The following is a 15577-nucleotide window of genomic DNA, read 5'->3' as shown; positions in this document are numbered from 1 at the left end:
AGATGCAGGTACTGTTACAACATTTCAAAGATATTTGGATAGGTACCATGGATCGGAAAGGTTTAGAGGGATATGGGCTAAACTCGGGCAAATGGGACTGGTTTAGTTTGGGAATTTTGGAGGGGTTGGACCGAACGGTTTGTTTCCGTGCTGTATGACTGTGTGACTCTGTTCAGTCAACCTCTTGGTTAAACACTTTAATGTGGAGGTACTACATAGTCACCATCTTGAACAGTGATGAAACCTATAACCTTTGACCTCAGAAAGGACCATGATACTAAATGATCCAAGTGGACACCTAGAGGTAGGGAGGGTGGTACAGGGTTGTTGGCAGTGCCCATGCATTCGTATCAAGAAACAAGGTTCTATATTTGACCAGAATCAGTAAAGAGTCCATTTTGAAGAGTTTCATGGATGGGTTTTCTCTCTCTCAGCCTCAGCATGATTTATCGAGTTATTCTCCAAACTTGCCTCATCACTTTATGTACTATGTCTCTCTGACAGCCTGATCATTCCCTTGGCCCAGACCTCCCAGGATTACCAGTGCCGCTGCCATGTTCCCAGTCAAACATTGCCAGTCAAGAAGTGTCCTTCACCATTGTGAGAGGGCTTTGCCTGCAGAGGCTCACACGTTGTATCTGGACTGTTTGCATGTTCTCTCAGCACTCACTCACTCACCTACCCTGGATGCACACTGTGACCAGACATTGTCTTGATTCGCAGAGCACTCACGCAATCTGTCAGTTTATCTTGGTGGCCAGCAATCCTCAGTCTAAGGGCTGTGCATCTTGCTGTACAGCAGTGTGCTGCATCAATCTCACACCTGCCCCATGGCCAGCAGCTTACACACTGAGTGTGCAGTAAGCAGAAAGCCAGGTCTCCATCTGAGTGGAGATGTCAGTCAGAGGTTTCAGCAGAGCGTGTATAGGGCAGCCTGCAATAGCAGCCCAGGTGGTTGGATGCAGTCAGGAATCCAGTTGAGGTATTTTTGGTCAGGGAGTGCATGTCTAAGGTGCCCTGGGACAGGCTTCACGATCAGTCGATAACTCCATTAGTAGTCAGTCCAGAGAGGATCGTATGAACATAGCCGGGGAGAGGTACAGTCAAGGTTCTGGGCAATTCTTGCCTGGCATTGTCCGGTTAGGGACAATGGCCACTCTGTCAGATTGTGCACAGAAACACAGGGGAAAGGAGGGTGTGGGAGGCAGGGGGATGGGAGTAGGGTAGCTGCTGTGGGAAGGAGAGCCAGGAGTCGCATTATGGAGTTTGAGGTCAGCCAGCTGGGAGGGTTGACGTGGCAGAGTCTCTGCAGAGAACCTGCACTCCACAGTCTCTGCACAATGAGGAACATTGCCCTCCATATATTTGCTCTTACTGTTCCTCTACCCCCCATATACCGGAATACTGTTCCTGTATGCCCCATATACCAGCTACTGTTTCTGTACCCCCCCCCCATATACCTGCTTACTGTTCCTGTATCCCCCCATATACCTGCTTACTGTTCCTGTACCCCCCCATATACCAGCTACTGTGCCTGTACCCCCCCATATACCTGCTTACTGTTCCTGTACCCCCCCATATACCAGCTACTGTGCCTGTACCCCCCCCATATACCTGCTTATGTTCCTGTACCCCCCCATATACCTGCTGATTGTCCCTGCTCCCCCCATTTCCCTGCTTACTGTTCCTGTACATCCCCATATACCCGCTTACTGTTCCTGTACACCCCCATATACCCGCTTACTGTTCCTGTACCCCACCATATACCTGCTTACTGTTCCTGTATCCCCCCATATACCTGCTGACTGTCCCTGTTCCCCCCATTTCCCTGCTTACTGTTCTTGTACACCCCCAAATCCCTGCTTACTGTTCCTGTACCCCCCAATATACCCACTTGCTGTTCCTGTACACATCCTCCCATATACCTGCTTACTGTTCCTGTACCCCGCCATATACCTGCTTACTGTTCCTGTACCCCCCAATATACCCGCTTACTGTTCCTGTACACATCCTCCCATATACCTGCTTACTGTTCCTGTACCCCCCATATATCTGCTTACTGTTCCTGTAACCCCCCCATATACCCACTTACTGTTCCTGTACACACCCTCCCACATACTTGCTTACTGTTCCTATACCTGTACCCCCATGTACACGCTTACTGTTCCTGTACCCGTACTCCCATGTACACGCTTACTGTTCCTGTAACCCCGCCATATACCCGCTTACTGTTCCTGTACCCCCCCCCCATATATCTGCTTACAGTCTCTGCAACCCCCCATATACCCACTTACTGTTCCTGTACACACCCTCCCACATACTTGCTTACTGTTCCTGTACCCATCCCCCCCATATACCTGTTTACTGTTCCTGTACCCGTTGCCCCCATATACCTGTTTATTGTTCCTGTACCCATTGCCCCCATATACCTGTTTACTGTTCCTGTACCCGTAACCCCATGTACCTGCTCACTGTTCCTGTACCCCACCATATACCTGCTTACTGTTCCTGTTCCCCCCATAAACCTGCTTACTGGTCCTGTAACCCCCATATACCTGCTTAATGTTCCTGTAAACCCCCATATACCCGCTTCCTGTTCCTGTACACATCCTCCCAAATACCTGCTTACTGTTCTTGTACTACCCATATACCTGCTTACTGTTCCTGTACCCGTCCCCCCATATACCTGCTTACTGTTCCTGTACCCCCCATATACCTGCTTACTGTTCCTGTACCCGTGCCCCATATACCTGCTTACTGTTCCTGTACCTAACCCCCATATACCTGCTTACTGTTCCTGTCCCCGTGCCCCATATACCTGCTTACTGTTCCTGTACCTGAACTCCCCATATACGTGCTTACTGTTCCTGTACCCCCCATATACCTGTTTACTGTTCCTGTAACCCCTCATATACCTGCTTACTGTTCCTATACCTGCCACCCCCAAACACCTGCTTACTCTTCTTGTACCCGTCCCCCCCATATACCTGTTTACTGTTCCTGTAACCCCCCATATACCTGCTTGCTGTTCCTGTACCCGTCCCCACCATATACCTGCTTAACTGTTCCTATACCCGTCCCCCCCATATACCTGCCTACTGTTCCTGTACCCCCCATATACCTGTTTACTGTTCCTGTACCCGTACCCCCATATACCTGCTTACTGTTCTTGTACCCCCCAGATACCTATTTACTGTTCCTGTAACCCGCCATATACCTGCTTACTGTTCCTGTACCCGCCCCCCCATGTACCTGCTTACTGTTCCTGTACCCCCATATACCTGCTTACTGTTCTTGTACCCCCCAGATACCTGTTTACTTTTCCTGTAACCCCCCCATACCTATTTACTGTTCCTGTACCCGCCCCCTCATATACCTGCTTACTGTTCCTGTACCCCCATATACCTGCTTAGTGTTTCTGTACCCGTCCCCCCCATATACCTGCTTAATAGACAATAGACAATAGGTGCAGGAGTAGGCCATTCAGCCCTTCGAGTCTGCACCGCCATTCAATATAATCATGGCTGATCATTCCTAATCAGTATCCTCTTCCTGCCTTATCTCCATAACCCTTGATTCCACTATCTTTGAGAGCTCTATCCAAATCTTTCTTAAATGAATCCAGAGACTGGGCCTCCACTAGCCTCTTGGGCAGAGCATTCCACACAGCCACCACTCTCTGGGTGAAGAAGTTTCTCCTCATCTCTGTCCTAAATGGTCTACCCCGTATTTTTAAGCTGTGTCCTCTGGTTCAGCACTCACCCATCAGCGGAAACATGTTTCCTGCTGCCAAAGTGTCCAATCCTTTCATAATCTTATATGTCTCAATCAGATCCCCTCTCAGACTTCTAAACTCAAGGGTATACAAGCCCAGTCACTTCAGTCTCTCAGCGTAAGGTAATCCCGCCATTCCAGGAATTGACTTCGTGAACCTACGCTGCACTCCCTCAATAGCCAGAATGTCTTTCCTCAAATTTGGAGACCAGAACTGCACACAATACTCCAGGTGCGGTCTCACCAGGGCCCTGTACAGCTGCAGAAGAACCTCTTTGCTTCTATACTCAATTCCTCTTGTTATGAAGGCCAGCATGCCTTCTTCACTACCTGCTGTACCTGCATGCTTACCTTCATTGACTGGTGTACAAGAACACCCAGATCTCTCTGTACTGCCCCTTTACCTAAATTGATTCCATTGAGGTAGTAATCTGCCTTCCTGTTCTTGCCACCAAAGTGGATAACCATACATTTATCCACATTAAACTGCAGCTGCCATGCATCTGCCCACTCACCTAACTTGTCCAGGTCACCCTGCAATCTCCTAACATCCTCATCACATTTCACCCTGCCACCCAGCTTTGTATCATCAGCAAATTTGCTAATGTTATTGCTGATACCATCTTCTATATCATTAACATATATTGTAAAAAGCTGCGGTCCCAGTACTGATCCCTGCGGTACCCTACTGGTCACTGCCTGCCATTCTGAAATGGAGCTGTTTATTACTACCCTTTGTTTCCTGTCAGCCAACCAACTTTCAATCCAAACTAGTACTTTGCCCCCAATACCATGCGCCCTAATTTTACTCACTAACCTCCTGTGTGGGACTTTATCAAAAGCTTTCTGAAAGTCCAGGTACACTACATCTACTGGATATCCCTCGTCCATCTTCAGAGTTACATCCTCAAAAAAATCCAGAGGATTAGTCAAGCATGATTTTCCCTTCATAAATCCATGCTGACTCTGTCCTATCCTGTTATACTATCCAAATGTGCCGTAATTTCATCCTTTATAATAGACTCCAGCATCTTTCCCACCACTGAGGTCAGACTAACTGGTCTATAATTTCCTGCTTTCTCTCTCCCACTTTTCTTAAAAAGTGGTATAACATTAGCCACCCTCCAATCCTCAGGAACCGACCCTGAATCTATCGAACTCTGGAAAATAATCACCAACGCATCCACGATTTCCCGAGCCACTTCCTTCAGTGCCCTGGGATGTAGACCATCAGGCCCCGGGGACTTACCAACCTTCAGACCTAACAGTCTCTCCAACACCAAATCCTGGCAAATATAAATTCCCTTAAGTTCAGGTCCTTCAGCTACTGTTACCTCAGGGAGATTGTTTGTGTCTTCCCCAGTGAACACAGATCTGAAGTACCCATTTAATTCTTCTGCCATTTCTTTGTTCCCCATAATATATTCCCCTGTTTCTGTCTTCAATGGCCCAATTTTAGTCCTAACCATTTTTTTGCCTTGCACATACTTAAAAAAGCTTTTACTATCCTCCTTTATATTACTGGCCAGTTTACCTTCGTACCTCATTTTTCCTCTGCGTATTTCCTTCTTAGTAATCCTCTGTTGCTCTTTAAAAGCTTCCCAGTCCTCAGTTTTCCCACTTATCTTTGCTATGTTATACTTTTTCTCTTTTAACTTTATATGTTTCTTAACTTCCCTCGTCAGCCACGGCCGCCCATGCCTCCTCCAGGGATCTTTCTTCCTTTTAGGAATGAACTGATCCTGCAACTTCTGCATTATACACAGAAATATCCGCCATTGTTCCTCCACTGTCATCCCTGCTAAGGTATTGCAATATTGAACTTTGGCCAGCTCCTCCCTCATAGCTCCATAGTTCCCTTTATTCAACAGAAGTACTGTCACTTCCGACTGTACCCTCTCCCTCTCAAATTGCAGATTGAAGCTTATTGTATTATGGTCACTACTTCCCAATGGCTCCTTCACTTCGAGGTCTCTGACCAATTCTGGTTCGTTACACAATACCAGATCCAGAATTGCCTTCTCCCTGGTCGGCTCCAGCACCAGCTGCTCTAAGAATCCATCTCTGAGGCACTCCACAAAGTCTCTTTCTTGAGCTCCAATACCATCCTGATTCTCCCAGTCTACCTGCATGTTAAAATCCCCCATAACAACTGTAGTAACATCTTTGCAACAGGCCAATTTCAGCTCCTGATTCAACTTACATCCGACATCCAGACTACTGTTTGGGGGCCTGTAGATGACTCCCAAGAGGGTCTTTTTACCCTTAGTATTTTGCAGCTCTATCAACAATGACTCTACATCCCCTGACTCTAGGTCCCCCCGTGCAAGGGACTGAATATCCTCCCTTACCAACAAGGCCACCCCACCCCCTCTGCCCGTCAGTCTGTCCTTACGATAGCACGTGTAGCCATGAATATTCATTTCCCAGGCCCTGTCCACTTGAAGCCACATCTCAGTTATCCCCACAATATTGTATCTGCCAATTTCCAAAAGAGCCTCAAGCTCATCCATCTTACGTCTAATGCTTCGTGCATTCATGTATAGTATTTTTAATTTGTTACTGTTCTCACCCTTCCCATCAACCTCTATTTCACTCAACCTTACAGCATGATCCCTTTCCGAGTTTTCTGCCTCATTGATACAGTTGTCTTTCTTGACTTCTCTTGTTCTAACTTTCCCTTCAATTTCCTTTTTAAACATCTTGTACCCGTAATGTTCCTGTACCCGTCCCCCCCATATATCTGCTCACTGTTCCTGTACCCGTCCCCCTCATATACCTGTTTACTGTTCCTGTACTCCCCCAGATGCCTGTTTACTGTTCCTGTACCCATCCCCCCCATATACCTGCTTACTGTTCCTGTAACGCCCCATATAACTGCTTACTGTTCCTGTACCCCCCCCATATACCTGCTTACTGTTTCTGTAACGCCCCCATATACCTGCTTATTGTTCCTGTACCCATCCCCCCATGTGCCTGCTTACTGTTTCTGTACCTGTCCCCCCCATATATCTGCCTACTGTTCCTGTACCCCCCATATACCTGTTTACTGTTCCTGTACCCATCCCCCCATGTGCCTGCTTACTGTTTCTGTACCTGTCCCCCCCATATATCTGCCTACTGTTCCTGTACCCCCCATATACCTGTTTACTGTTCCTGTAAGACCCCATATACCTGTTTACTGTTCCTGTACCCCCCATATACCTGCTTACTGTTTCTGTACCCCCCCCCAATTCTTGCTTACTGTTCCTGTCCCCGTCCCCTCGATATTCCCGCTTACTGTTTCTGTACACATCCTCCCATATACCTGTTCTCTGTTCCTGTACTCCCCATATACCTGCTTACTATTCCTGCAACCCCCCCTCCCCCCATACACCTGTTTACTGTTCCTGATGACCCTATATACCTGCTTGCTCTTCATGTTCACCCCACCCCCATCCCAATACCTTCTTTCTGTTCCTGCATCATTGAGCATGTGCAGAACGTGCCTGATTGCTGACCTCACTGGTTCCTGTCATGTCTGATGCTGAGCTGGTTCCTGTTCTACAGTACGTTCTGTAGCTGCCTCAGATCTGTGATGTCTCTTTTTCAGACAGCTCTGGAGCTGTCGCAGTCAGGTGCACACCAGGACGTGCTCCCACATTTACCTAACTTGACCTTTCCATTGAGCTGTCAGCAGCTGAGCTGGTGGGGATTGTCGGAGGGAGCCCCACCACTGCTTTCTCTGAGGCCCGGGAATCCTCATCCTCAGAAAGTGAGGAGGTCGCTACTAGTGGAGTGGAACGTTGCTCTGCAGTGATCATGGCCCTTCAACTGGTTCCTGCAAGTCACAAGGCATTGTGGTTGAGGTTAGAAGTTTTGTGCCATGAATGAGTCAGATAGGAGGTTAATGCAGGAGTTGCAGTGAAGTGAAGTTTGGCATTTGCTCAGTTGGAGGGACATGAATGTTTTGTCTTCTCCTGTGAGGAGCAGGCCTTTCTCCTCATAGGGCCTGAGGTGTTGAATGTGCACAGCCTTCCCCCTGTTCCAGGCCCCTTCTCCTCTGCTGTGGGCTTCACCTCCTGAAATGGGAGCGATGGAGAGAAGGAAGCAGCTGGCACAGCCATTAGTACTGGCGCATGTGGAGTAAGGCGTTGAGGTGCACCAGGCGAGGGAGGGGGCAGCACAGAGGGTGTGCAGGGTTAGAGGTTGAAGAGGATGGGGGCGGTGAGAGTGAGGGAGGGAGGATATTTCAAGCAATAGTGAGCGTGGCAGAGCAGAAACCTTGGCAGGAGCTGGGTGCAGTCACAGTGATAAAGTGAGGATGACAGTGGCAGGGTGATAGAGGGAGATTGAAGTGGCAAAGAGAAGAGTATAGCACTTAACCTGGCAAAGCAGAGAAGGTCTATGACCCTCTTGTGGCACAGTTGGCTCTTTTCCCCTCACTGTCAAGGAAGAGCTGGTCCAGGTGGCGACTTTAGGCGTACCTGCTAGAGTTCGACGGAGTGCCCTCCTCATGGACACAGACAACACTCCTCTGGACCAGCCCATCCACCAGCACCTCCTGAAAAATCACAACACCATTTTCCCCTTCCCCGACATCGTCAATGAGCAGGACAGCTTCAGAGTGCCACTGCTTATCTGGGCACACAGTAACCTTTTAAAGATGGCTCCGGTGTCCGGGATGGTGGTCATTTGGCAGAGTTTTGGTGAGCGGTGAATTCTCATGGGAACAGCAAGTGGAAGGATGGGGCTAGAATCAGGTTGTCGGGGTGCCGTAGGGCAGGGTAGGTTGTTAATAAGGAGAGTTGGGTAAGATGCGATGAGCAATCTCACAGAGAGAAATGCTCTGTGACACTCAGTGAAACTGACACCCAGTCTAAAAACCTTAAGATTAGCCCAAAGCCAAAGAAAAATGTGGAAAGAGGCCATTTGACCCAGCAAGTCTGCACCAACCCTCTGACCCAATCCCTGTAACCTCACAATTACCACTGCTAATCCACATAACCTTTGCACTATGGGAAATCTAGCATGGCCAATCCACCTAACCTGCAGAGCTTTGGACTGTGGGAGGAAACTGGTGCAAACCCATGCAGACAACATGGAAGCGCTACACAATCACCCAATAGAATAGAATCCAATTCCCTGGCACTATGAGGCAGCAGCATTATCCATTGTGCAACCATGCCACCCATAACATTACATGCTGTAAGTCTGACCTTAGTGATGTGAGCATGGTTCAGAGTTAAGGCTAAAGATCTGTTGCCTGCTTCTCATACCTTGCTAAAGTGTCAGGCAACATCAGTGAAGGGTGAAACATTTGGAGTCGAATATAACTCGCTTCAGAATACAGACTTTTTATTTCAGGTTTCCAGCATTTGCAGTATTTTGCTTTTACTATATCACTGTTGTGTCATCTTTATGTCAGTTTAAACAGTTGAGTATTGGCAAAATATTCCAGCATAGGGAGCAACACTGTCTAACCCAATTCAGTCCTCAGCGAAGTACACACACACACACTTACACACACACACTTACACATGCACTTGCACACAGATACATGTATAAGTAGACACACGCACACAAATGCACGCACACATATATGAAGATGCACACAGATGTAAACACACATGTATTCACATTGGGATGGGGATCGCCAGTCCAATTCCTTCCATCTCACTAGTCTTCAGTGAAGAGATAAAGTCTACATATGCTGTGTCTGGATAACTCATGCCCAAAATTGACCAGGACCACTGGGAAGCTCTTGTGAATTCCTAATTAACCTTGCAGCTTGCATTACTATGCATTTAGGAGTTGTGTTTACTCAAAGATGTCCCTTTTCTTGATAAGCCTATAAGGAGATGCAGGGTCATTAGAAACAAAACAAGGAGCTTCCCTTTTGGATGGGAATAACTAGTAAAGAATTAAACATAGGGCAAAGGGAATTCATATCAATAATTCTATTAGTAGAGTCGAGGACACTTCCGTGTGGACCCCACTTTCATGGAAGGTTGTAATCTAGTGACCTAGTGGGTGCCATTTACTCCTCCTTGTGTCATCTGAGCAGATACAAAGTGAGGAAGAAAAGTGGACACCCTGAGGCAACAGTCACTTCAATTCTGAACCAGTAGGTGGCCACCTTGCACTGGCCCAGGGTCAGATCTCCAACCGAAATGTCCTTTTCCTGTTCGGAATTAGCTGAGAACATTTAGCTCAAAATGTTGACCTGTTGGACATGGGGTTTGGACCTGGGATCAGTACCATATCAGCCTGTGCATTTACTCTCTAAACCAGTCTTTCTGTCCCCAATTCCTTCAACACTTGGTGAAGGTCCATCAAGCAACAGTCTTTACCTTTGTCTTCCTAAAGGCCCCATATTAAATCCTCAAGACAGCAAGGGCTCAGTAGGAGACCATTTGACCTGACATTCCTGCGCTGTCTCTCTGAAAGTGCAATTTACTTAGTGCCAGTCCTCTACCCTCTCCCTGCAACATTGTACATCGTCTCGGTTCAAAAGCAGTCAATCCCCGTTTAACAGGGCTCTCTGTCACTGCACAGATTGTTGGGTCTGTGGACTCCTGTACCCCACCCCAAGACCATTAATTCTGGAATTCCCTCTAGCCCTTACCTCTCTGGCACCTCCCCATCTCAAAGCTCCAATCTGAATCACCAATCACCATTGCCAAGGGACCCACACTGTGGTCCTCTGCCAATGCCGTTCCTCCCCAGCCATCTCCCAGACTTGGTGTTTTGGAAGAAAAGAAATAGAAAATGATGTATTCCTGTTAAATTTAACAGGGCGTCCACACCCCTGGCCTTGGGGATTCATGGGTTGATTCTGGTCTTCCTCACAACCCACTTCCCCGTAAATATTTGGACCAGAGAATTTATTCCTGCTTTGTCATTAAGCTGTCAACATTTATGAGGCTTGAATCTGATGACTGCTAAGTGAATGAGAATGTATTTTTAAAACTGTAAGGTGAGATTGGAATTCAAGCCCATAGTTAATTTAGGAATTGTCCTCCTCCTGATCTGAGATCCAATTGAATGACCTCTGGGTGTTTGCCATTTGGCGTTGAGATAGTAACATCATGTGTGTAGTGACTCAATGCCCTCTACCTACCTCAAATATGAGTGAGTCACTCCTTGGCCTTTATTGAATTGAATTTCCTTTTCTCATCGACTGGACCAGTTATTACATTTGTCTCTCGGAGAACATTAAATTACCAGGTTGCTGAATTAATTTACCCAATGTCAAAATGAGCTGGGTGACAAGAATTATTTTGCCCTTACTTGCATATTTTCCATCAACGGTAAAACCTGGAGATGAAAGGAACTCTTGATTCTCCAGAGAATACAGACAGAATGATCTCAAGGACATCACCACCCAATTTCATTCTTAACATCAGAACTGCTTTCAACACTTCACAAACCCTCCCAACTTCATTTTACTCAATCTGGGAGCAACTGAATAACAGCCAGTTTTCGCCTAAAATAAAAACAGCAAGTGCTTGCTCTGAAAGCAGTTAGGAATACTTGGCAGTGAATAAATACTCTTTTCATGAAAACGTAGGGTCTTGATTTGAGTTGTGCAGGAGCATTCCACACCCAGGAGTATTAATAAGCACTTGAAAATGAATCAATGAGTCACATTGAACAAAAAAAGAACTGTGGATGCTGGTTGGAGGATTTGAGCTATAGGGAGAGGCTGAACAGGCTAGGGCTATTTTCCCTGGCGCATCGCAGGCTGAGGGGCGACCTTACAGAAGTTTAGAGGATTATGAGAGGCCTGGATAGGGTGAATAGCCAAGGTCTTTTCCCTGGGTTCAGGGAGTCCAAAACTAGAGGGCATAGGTTTAAGGTGAGAGGGGAAAGATATAAAAGGGACGTAAGGGGTGGTGTGTGTATGGAATGAGCTGCCAGAGGAAGTGGTGGAGGCTGGTACAATTACATCATTTGGAAGGCATCTGGCTGGGTATGAATAGAAAGGGGTTAGAGGGATATGGGTCAAATGCTGGCAAATGGGACTACATTAATTTAGTGTATCTGGTCAGCATGGACAAATTGGACCGAAGAGTCTGTTTCTGTGCTGTACATCTATGTGCCTCTAAAATGCAATATGTGTTGACCCACATCTTAGCTTGGCGAAGGTTAAGAAATGAACAACCAGTTTGAACTTTACCAAAGCTTTATTTTTCTTCATCACGAGTATTGCAATTTTCAGCATCTCTATTGATAATAATACAATGTTTAGCTTATAGACTCATAGCAAGCATTAACAACAAAAACAGGAATTTCTGGAAAAACTCAGCAGGTCTGGCAACATCTGTGGACAGAAATCAGAGTTAACGTTTCAGGTCAAGTGAACCTTCCTCAGAGCAGATTTCTCTCCACAGCTGCTTACCAGACCTGCTGTGCTTTTCCAGTGATTATTGGGTCTTTTTTGGACTTTTATGCAGCAAGCATTGTTTGAGTTCAACATCATGTGATATCGTTCAGTTAGCTAGTACTTGGAATGAATGTAATATTGAGATTTGCTTAATGTGTAATGTCCTATGGTTGCATGGCCAATCTTAACCAGCAGCAATCGTCTACATTTTGAACTACAGTTGAATGCTTTGTAACCACAATTTACTATTGTCTGTTTCAAGACTGAGGAGATTATGGTCTCTTGGTTATCCCGTTATCATATTCTCAGATTATCCCTGGTGCAGCAATACTTGCCTCCCTATCTCCTTGTGTCTTCTCTATAGGTATTTAAATGTTTACATTAAAAGCTGGATTTTCTTATTTCTAATCAATTGAAATTAGTGGATAGAAAATTGTAGATCTCTCTAATTCTTTAACTTCCTTACGATCTCTATGCTGTACACTGCTGGGCCACACCTCAGCGATGATATTCGGAGTCAGAATGTCACGTCTTCAAATCTCAATCCAGCGATTTGGGCCAAAACATTTTCTCTGCCTCTGCAGTGTATTCTGAGGGAGTGATTATTTGGATGAGATGGTTAAATCGAGCTCCTGTCTGCTTGCTCAGATCAATGCAGAAGATCACATGACATTACTTGAAGAAGAGAAGGGGAGTTCTCCCTGGTGTCCTTGCCAGTGTTTATCCCTCAATCGACATCACTTGAAAGGAACAGATTTCCTGGTCACTACTACATTGCTGTTTATGGGAGCAGGCTGTGCACAAATGAGCTATCATGTTTCCTACTTTACAACACTGACCACATTTCAAAAATACTTATCAGTTCTAAAGTGTTTTGAGACACTCTGACCTTTTGAAGGCTCTGTATGAAGTTGTCTTTCTGTTGTTTGTTTTCCATTTTGTTGATGCTAGGATCTTGCGACTGCCCATATCCTCATTCCACTTCCTTTGCCTCTCCATTAATGGTCAGGCTCCTCAAAATCTCCCATGTTTCCACTTTCCTCTCCACATTAACTCATGCCGTCAAACCCAACTGTTGGACAAAAAATGTAGGTCACCCTTCCTAACATCTCTTTTGATGGTTCAGGGTCTATTTTTTGCTCCGTTTCTTCTGTTCAGTGCCTTTGGGGTAGTTTTCTTTGTTATAGTTGCTGTAATACTGCTTGTTGATATTGGCTTTGTATTTCTTTAGATTTCCTGGACTCAAAATGTCTCCATTAACATTAGTACACATTAAGTAATTAGTCCCATATGTACTGCAGTTTCTCTCTCTCTGATCTGAATGCAAGTGAGTTCTCTGAACATTTCTGGGTTTCACTTCCTTTCCCACTGTCTCTGATTCTCTGATGAGCGATCTTTTGTCAGAATTTGTGCATTCATCGGTGCCACCATCTTCCCAGATAGCTCACCACTTGGATCTTCCACTCTGTCCTTACACAGGTCATCATTCTATCCTTCATTCGTTTTCATCCCGGCTTTCCTTTCCTACATTTTCTTGTTCATCCTTCCTTGCAATAATTATTTCTCTCAGCTCCAATGAAGTGACCAGAATTCCATATCTTTTCCAATTTGTCTGTCTAAACTGAATTAAAATGAATCCTTTTTCTTCCTTCTTTAGCTGCAGAAGTCTGATAATGTTGTCTGACTTTAAAGTTGTCTGTTGTAGACATCAAGCGTCAGTATTTAATTTTTTATTTATAAAGTCACTTTAGCTCCATTATTAATGCTTTTGTTCCTTCCCGGTGATCTTGATTGACTCTTTCACCATTATTTGTTGAGGTCCAAATTTCCAAATCTCTATCTCTGGTCATGGGACTCAACAGAAAATATTGACCAGGGAAGTATGGGCAGTGTCCTCATTATTTTAACATCTACATGAATACATAAAGAATGGGTTCGATAACGCGTTCATTATAGTAAACTTATATGTTGAGTTGAACTATGAGAAATACCTATCAATACAAACTGAGATTCAATTCTTCCAACCTTGATTTGTATAGTGAGCTATATTACACTATTGAAGCATTGGTGATTAAAGGTCCATCCCAGGCAGCAGAGGGCAATAGTGACGTGATGTATAAGTAAATGGGATCAAACTGAAGACATTTTTCTATAGCCTATTGATAAAAGTACATTAACAGCTATTGCACTGGAGTGTTAGCCTAGACCATGCTCTCTCATCTCCAGAGGTGACTTTGAATTCTGATTTAGAAGTGAGAATTACTGCACATTGATCCATGGCTGACAATATAATCCAGAACCTTGAATCCAATTTTAATTAAGACCTTAGATTCCAGAGTTCAAAGTATCTCCTGACTCTGATAATGTCATGGTAGACAGTTTGCTGCCCGGTTTGGTGTATTTCTTCATCGTCTTTGGACTGATGCAGCCAATAGCACTGAAGATCTGTAGCAGGTTTCTCCTGAACTTCACTCCAGCAAAAGCATACACAAATGGGTTGAGACAACAGTGGAAATAGCCCAGGTTGGATGTCACGGAGATGGCAATGTCCAACCTAAATTCAATGATACAGCTCCTGGCTATGACGCCCAACCTCTGCAGAGTGTCTATGAAGAGGACCACGTTGTAAGGGACCCAGCAGATGAAAAAGGCGCTGACGACCATGACAATGACCTTCATGGCCCTACGCTCCTTGTTCTTTTGTATGTTGTGGGATCCATGTAGGGTTTTGATGATCATGATGTAACAGTAGAACATTATTGTCATCGGTGCAAGGAAGCTGGTGATGTGGTAGAAAAATCTCAAGCCCACCATCCAAGCCTTGGCAGTGTCAGCATTAAAATCATAGTGGCATTTCAAAGCGCCACTGGGGTGTGATTCTGTCAAGTATATGAAATCAGGTATCGCTAAAAGGAAGCAGAGAAGCCAAACAACAAGGCAGTTGATATGTACTGACAAAGACCTGCGCTTTTTATACATCTGGACTGCATGTACAATGGAAAGGTAGCGATTAAAGCTAATGCAACCCAGAAGATAGATGCCACTGTTAAAATTGATGTTGAACATTGCCCCAATTATCTTGCAAGCTATTGACCCAAAGACCCAACCCTTGACTGTCTCCACAGCCCAGAATGGCAGACTGGCCACCAGGAGGATATCAGCAAATGCCAAGTAGAGAATGTAGGTGTCAGTCATGGCCAATGTCTTTCTGTTCTTCAGGAGAACAGCCACTGCTATTCCATTCCCCAACAGTCCTACGAAAAAGATGGCAAGGTAAAAGATGGGGAGGAAGATCCTGTTAAACGATGCAACCTTGAAGGTGCCACAGTTAACGTAGGCCTCAGTGAGGAGATCATCTTTGTAGCTGGCATTTGAGAAATAATCCCAACTCTGACTGGAGTTAAAGATGTCCTGAAAGCCATCCATAGTGAACTC

At 45.5% G+C, this 15577-nt stretch overlaps 1 protein-coding gene across 1 annotated transcript; it reads right to left on the bottom strand.

Annotated features, from left to right (window-relative positions):
- Positions 1 to 11993: 11993 nt before the first annotated feature.
- On the bottom strand, positions 11994 to 15410 carry LOC140486849 (C-X-C chemokine receptor type 3-like). Its single transcript, XM_072585902.1, has one exon. The coding sequence runs from the start codon at positions 15335 to 15337 to the stop codon at positions 14468 to 14470; it is 870 nt and encodes a 289-aa protein (XP_072442003.1). The 5' UTR covers positions 15338 to 15410; the 3' UTR covers positions 11994 to 14467.
- Between the last annotated feature and the right edge of the window lie 167 nt (positions 15411 to 15577).

The sequence above is a fragment of the Chiloscyllium punctatum genome, chromosome 16 (genome assembly GCF_047496795.1).
Source record: "Chiloscyllium punctatum isolate Juve2018m chromosome 16, sChiPun1.3, whole genome shotgun sequence".
Taxonomy (NCBI): Eukaryota; Metazoa; Chordata; class Chondrichthyes; order Orectolobiformes; family Hemiscylliidae; genus Chiloscyllium; species Chiloscyllium punctatum.
The sequence above is the reverse complement of the archived record's forward strand: the minus strand, read 5'-3'. Positions and strand labels throughout refer to the sequence as shown.

Coding starts and splice junctions, on each gene's coding strand:
- LOC140486849 (XM_072585902.1), bottom strand. CDS start 15,337: ATGACTGACACCTACATTCTCTACTTGGCATTTGCTGATATCCTCCTG.